Consider the following 6,894-nt stretch of genomic DNA (forward strand, 5'->3'; position numbering starts at 1 on the left):
GCTGCCGAGAAGAACTAAAACCTCGTAGTTGGCTGCAACCCAACTGACGAGTGAGGCAGAGGAGTGAATAAGTGGGGAAAGACATGGGCCTCAGCCATTCCTATCGGTATTTGGGGGTTCTCGCAGTGATTTCATCCTGCATAGCGACTCAACACCACCCCCACCAACCTTTTTAAATGGACTTTAAGTCGATTCGAAGATCAACAGGTTATTGCAACCCAGATAACATCGGGGGGGGGGGCAAGCTTTACTTCTACACTATGTCAGCTGATCTCGAGGCCCCGATGCTGGGAATATGTGGGATTTTATTTCTGCCCAAGTTCTAACCTGGGAAGGGGGTACTGTAAATGCCTGAACGTGTATTATTTTACATACCGGGGGTGTGAAACCATTGCTACAGACTGGACACTCGGGGCTGGTCGGGATAAATTCTTACAAGTGGGATATGGGCTGCAAAGTTGTAACCGACAATTGGATCCCCGTTACAGGTGGTGAGGGCATGGTATAGGGTATACAGGAACCTTCCACGGAAATAAAGAAATTTGCAAGGTTCTATATATAAATATAACAAACTCGGACGATACTAGCTGGGTACTAGGAAAAATGTCAGATTTTACGAACACGGAACAGATAGGGGAGGACTCATCCTAATAAAGAAGGGAAAACCCGAGACTTCCAAGGTAGTCGGGCCTAATAAAGAGTTACTAGGGGAAGGTTTGGTTGTTCAGACTGTAAATATACCTGGGACTGCCCAACCTACTACAGTGTTTTCTAATAAGTTGACAGTTATCCTTTCCCACACTGCTTCCAAGCATTGTGAAAAAAAAGAAAGGGGTTGTACCCGAGGAGATAACTGAAGGGTACTGGCTATGTGTAAGTGTTAAGCCCCCATATTCAAATTCTTCCAAGTGCAATTGGGGTCAGGAAATCGGGATAACTTTGACTCAAGTTACGGGAAAAGGTAGATGTATCGGCACAGTTCCAAGAGATAAAAATGATCTATGCCATGCCACTGAAAAAATGGACCAAACACACAAATGGTTAATTCCTGCAAATAATACTAGGTGGGTATGTTCATTGTTGGGAGTCACTCCTTGCCTATCTTTAAAATTGTTTAGCATATCTCATGATTTTTGTGTACAGGTGGTCATTATACCAAGGATTCTATACCACACTGAAGAGTATATGTATACCTATCACACAGTGGCTGAATACCATCTGGTAAAGAGGGAGCCTATTACAGCTGTCACCTTAGCCACTTTAATGGCCCTTGGGGCTGCAGGTGCAGGAACTGGAATTGCTTCCCTGATAAAACAAAGCCAGGAATTTACTTCTCTACGCATTGCCGTAGATGAGGATCTGGCCCGTATAGAGCAATCAATAACAGCTCTGGAAAAATCGGTTAGGTCATTATCCGAAGTGGTACTCCAAAACCGTAGAGGGTTGGATTTGATTTTCTTACAACAAGGAGGACTGTGTGCAGCCCTACGTGAAGAATGTTGTGTATATGCAGATCATACTGGGGTGGTAAGAGATACAATGACTAAATTGAGGGAAGGATTAGAAAAACGCAAAAAGGAAAATGAAGCTCGTCAGAATTGGTATGAATCCTGGTTTAATTACTCATCTTGGCTTACTACCCTGCTATCAACCATAGCGGGGCCCTTGTTGTTATTAATATTAGCACTGACTTTTGGACCATGTATATTCAATCGAGTAATCGCAATTGTGAAAAGCCGATTAGAGGCAGCTCATCTTATGCTCGTGCGTGCTGAGTATGAATTTCTTGAGCAGGAGAAGGAAGACACAGAAACTTTAATGCTCAGCAAGCAAATATTGCAAAAATTCAATGAACAAAATATGTTAGAAAAAGAAAAAGGAGGGATTGTGATAAATTAGTGGGGGGTTTGTTCATTGTCTTTGAGGAATTTGGAGAAACTGCTGAAGAGATAAGGTTGTACAAATTAACGGCCTTGGTAAAGGGGAGGATTAAAGCAAGCAGATAACAGGAGGGAGTATTGGATACACATCCTTGAGTGAAACCAGACATCCTGTCTGCCGCTTCATTACCCCCACCTGAATACGAGCACAACGTGTGAACACCAGCAGAGGAACAACGACCCCCCCTCTCAACAATAAACTGCGCAGCCTCAGCCAGTTCAATAGGTCTCGATAAGCTGGAACTCGACTGCTATAAAATAGCTACCCTGGAAAGGGAAGGTGTGTGCTGTTGCGGAGCGGAGACTCCCCAGCCGCCCAGCGCTGTTTTGCTTGTGTCTGCTTACTTGATTAATAAAATAATTTCAATAGACCAGTAAATTGTGTGGTCAAATTTATAACAGGCTGGAGAAAGATAAAGGAAGGGTTAAGAGTTGTTGAATGTGTTAAAGGTGCGGCATGTAGTATTTAACAGAGCTGTTTGAAGTTGAATGAGCAGGGAAAGAGGATATAGGAATGTTAATAGTTCTGCCTCAACAGGAGGCTGGGATCTCAAAATCACCTGTGCAAGCACTTTGGGGCAGAGGGACCATGATGGGTCCGAGAGACTTGTCATGGAAACAGAAAAGCAGTTAACTCTTAAAACAACCTGAGTTTATGAGTGAGCTCAGATTGCCAATGGGACTGCTCAGGGAACTGTTGACAATTGCATTCCCCTGACCGGCCCCACGCTGAGACTATAGTCACCCCGGAAATAACGAACGGTTAAGATCTGGTTAAATTGGGAATGGAGAATCTGTTCCAACAAGATCCAAAAGAAGCCCCTATGGAATTTTTGGACCGACTATGAAATGCAATGGAAAACAAAACAAACGAAACTAGAAAAAATAGGGGCTAAATTAGAACAAGGAAGATGGACACTGCCAGACAGGCGAGAGAGATTGCCAGAAGCTTATGCAAAGCAAATATTGGGACGTTTGCATGCACAAACACATTGGGGTACAAAGGCATTAAGTGATCATTTACTAAAACAATTTGGTTGCATTGTTTTTTTTTTGAAATAGCAAAGCAAATTACATAACCATTGCTTAACTTGTCAGAAGATAAAAAAGAAAGTGTTTCAACAAGCAGCCACAGGAGGGAGAAACAAAACAAAACAGCTTATAGGGCTTTTGAGAAAGTACAAGTTGATTTCACTGAATTGCCCAAAGTAGAGAGGATAAAATACATATATCTATTTGTAATAGTAGATCATTTAACACAATGGGTAGAAGCTTATCCTGTAGCACGAGCTACGGCACAAATGGTGGTAAAAATTCCATTAGAACACCTGATACCTAGATGTGGGATAATCCAGTACACATTGATTCTGATCAGGGCACACACCTTACTTCTAAAATAATAAAATTATTATGTCAATCATTAGGTATTCAGTGGGAATACCATACTCTGTGGCACCCACAAAGTTCAGGGAAAGTAGAAAAACTGAGCCATTTATTACAAATGGTGTTTCTGCCCAATCACTGGGATATATGCTCACCTTTGTTATTGGTTGGACCTAAAAAGGAGAAAATGGCAGCAATGTTCCCTAACCTGGGCAGAGACCCCAGGTTCTTGGAAACCAGGCTGAGCCTCAATGGCTGGACAGGGTTGAGAGGAGATGAGAGAGGAAAAAGGGTGGGATAAATTCACTAAACTATTCGGGTCAGCCAAACAGAAGAAAAAATACTGCAATGTTATATACATGTATATATATACACAATAACTTACCACTATTTTTTTTTAGTGATAAGAATGCACTTGAAACACAGATTTGTATTATTTTAGTAGTAGAAGAGAGAACAAAACACAGAAGCGTGAACTTGTGAAATAACTACGTCTGTTTCTACAGCTCCTAAGAAGGCTGCTCATCCTACAAAGTCCCCTATAACCGTCATGCCCCAAACACTACGAAATGTAGGCCCCTCTGGAGCTGCCGCTCAGCATCTTACAGCCTGCCCCCCAGCGAGACAGCCTCCCTAAGGCCATCCCTAACCCACAGCGCTGACTCCTTTCCCACCTTTTACAGTAGGGAAAAGCCGCCGCCACCCCCCGAAGGGACACCACTGGGACCAAGCCCCCTCCCTCGGAACGCATAAAGCCACGGCACTGAGGACGGCTTACATCCCGTCCCTGCGCCGGCTCCGCCCTTTAGCCACCGCCCCCTCCCCACCCCCAATCTCACCTTGAAGGGGTTGTTGAGGTCTGGGTCAGCGAAGGGATTGTTATCGAAATCTGACATGGTGGGGGCTGCAATCATCGAGCGGGGATGTTTATTCCCCCACAGCACAGCACTCCACCCCACCTCACCCCCCTTCCGCTCACCAACTCACAGGCTACCTCCTACTGCTATTATCAGCTGCTACAGCTCGGACCCAAAGCCGCCAGTAAGTAAGCGTCAGCCTCCCAAAATGGCTGCCCTTGAAGTGACAGTGAGGATAAGACGTCCCCGGAAGGGAAAGGGAGTGCCTGTTCCTGGGCTGGGTAGGAGGTGGTAGGGTTAGAAGAGCCCATTCCCGGGGTAGGGAGTGAGGAGAGTGGGCTCAGCGAGCGAGTTCATTCGTGGTGGTGGAGGAGGGGGCTGAGTGTTAGAGACCAGTAGGTTCGGTGCGGCAGGTGGGGAAGGGTGTCCGTACGTTATTAACGGTCATGGTGGGCGCAGGTTGTCTCATATCAAAGAGCAGCACTCGCTCGGCAGCTCTGAGCCGCCCGCTCTTGTCCGAGCCTTGGGCTGGACCGTCGAGCGCTGCAGACACTCGCCTTCCCGCAAAGCTCCTCCGGTCCTGGGCTTCGTATCCACTCCCCTGGCCAGACGCGGTCGCTGCTGGCTCGGCCAGGATAGCTCCCATTTGGTAACCGTCTCTTAGGGTTACTCAGTACCGTGCGGATAGTACCTGAAGGGAAGAGGTGCATGACCAAGCGTATAGTTTCTCAGGTGTCTTACGTAAGGGTTTAACAAGGGCTGTACATAGGGTAAAGTTTTGAAATGCAGTCACAAAATCCTCCTTCCTTTGGTCGATGCATTAAAAGAGCTTCTTGGAAACATTCAACCAAACTCATCAAGCATCTTATAAATTTCTCTGTGCGATGATAAGCTGTGATGCTGATGTGGTTTAAGAAATTGTGAAGATTATCAGGGGGGGGGCTTCAAAGTGATAACACTAGAACTGAAGGAAGAGCCAATCTGGCTTTGTACTCGGGACATACTGCATGAGAGTTTCAGGGAACTGTTGAAAGACTTTTCAAATATTTCGTCAGAAATATTGACGCTGCAGTTTGAAGACCAAGGAACCCAGTCATAATGATGCAAGTAAATGGGAAAAACTGTTTAAAGCACTGAATTTTTGGTTCAGAGCTATTATTAAAACTTGAAATTCTGTATACTTGATATCAAACAATAAGTCTACACTGATGCAACACTTAAAAACAGTGAATCATGAATTTCTTTACATGCTTTCTAAAGAAGTTATTTAAATGCAAAAAGAGAGGTTTGAGACAGATTAGTCTGTAGTTTAACTAGAAGGCCAATTTAACTCTAACAGAAATTTCTTTCAACTTTTTGGTATTCAAATATGATTTTTTTCCTGTGTAATAATAATAAGCTAAGTATGAGACACAATATCTAGGGTTTATTAAAGACTGTCTCAGAGCATTAACATGTATTTCAATGGTTCTACATATATCATTACTGATCCTGATGTTGGCAGTTATTGTGATAGTAGTGTTCTATCAACAAGTCAAGCAAAATCCTACACATGTAAGAGAATTGATTTTGCACGGATGAGTAAAGAAAGCAATAACTGCCCTAAGGAAGTTAATGCAATTTATACGGAAGTTTCTCAATTATTTGTGAGAGACTGTCACATATAAGATGAAACGCAAATGGAACACATTATAGAAGCATAGTTTCTAAAGAACAAAATACTTTTTACTTCTTTGGTGCTATGAAGTGTAAATTACTTCATACTTCAAAAAACACAAAGGCAGCTGTTGTACAATTGTCGTGGTTTAACCCGACCGGCAGCTAAACACCACACAGCCGTTCGCTCACCCTCCCCCCTCCCTCTCTGGGACGGGGGAGAGAAATGGGAAGTGAAGCCCGTGAGTTGAGATAAAGACAGTTTAATAAGACAGGAAAAAAAAAATAACAAAAATAATAATAACAATAATAATAATGATGATACAATGGGGATAATACGAAAGTAATAATAGTATGTACAAACAAGTGATGCACAATGCAATTGCTCACCACCCGCTGACCGATGCCCAGCCTAACCCCGAGCAGTCCGGCCCCCTCCCCCCGGCTAGCCACCCCTATATATTGTTTAGCATGACGTCAGATGGTATGGAATACCCCTTTGGCTAGTTTGGGTCACCTGTCCTGGGTCTGTCCCCTCCCAGCTCTTACTGCACCCCCCAGCCTGCCCGTTGGCAGGACAGAGCAAAGGCTGAGATGTCCTTGGCTTAGTATAAGCACTGCTCTGCAACAATTAAAGCATCGGGGTGTTATCAGCACTCTTCTCATTCTAAGCCAAAACACAGCATTCCACCAGCTACTAGGAAGAAAATTAATTCTGTGCTAACTGAAACCAGGACATCTATCCACCCCTTATTCCATACCATTTATGTCATGCTCAGGTTACACTCTTTTCCATACATTCTAATTAGTCACCTATAGTAATCATGGTAGTGATAACATACAGTATAATATACTATTTAACATGGTGCAATTCAGTTCATGGGCTATTCTCACCCAGTATTAAATCTCCTTGAGGTACACACCGGACCTCTCCGTTCTTTTGCATCACCCACCAAGTATATCCAGGTCCCTGAGCGAAAACAATTCCACGAATAGGTTTGCCTTTTCCTGAGGCAGGAGTAGCCCAGACTGTTTTACCCAGCATATTTTTTACATGC

General features: G+C 44.0%; 1 protein-coding gene across 1 annotated transcript in view; it reads right to left on the reverse strand.

The window, feature by feature from the left end:
- LOC311220782 (secretory carrier-associated membrane protein 1-like) overlaps nt 1-4,305 on the reverse strand; it is a gene marked incomplete at its 3' end in the record, with an annotated part of 130,916 nt that extends 126,611 nt beyond the window's left edge. Inside the window, exon 1 of the mRNA XM_084304364.1 lies at nt 4,163-4,305. Within this exon, the coding sequence (XP_084160490.1) occupies nt 4,163-4,237 (75 nt within the window). The 5' untranslated portion in view covers nt 4,238-4,305. The remainder of the gene's footprint in view (nt 1-4,162) is intronic.
- Nucleotides 4,306-6,894: the final 2,589 nt, after the last annotated feature.

The sequence above is a fragment of the Netta rufina genome (assembly GCF_964035555.1).
Source record: "Netta rufina genome assembly, chromosome: W".
In the NCBI taxonomy this organism is placed as follows: Eukaryota; Metazoa; Chordata; class Aves; order Anseriformes; family Anatidae; genus Netta; species Netta rufina.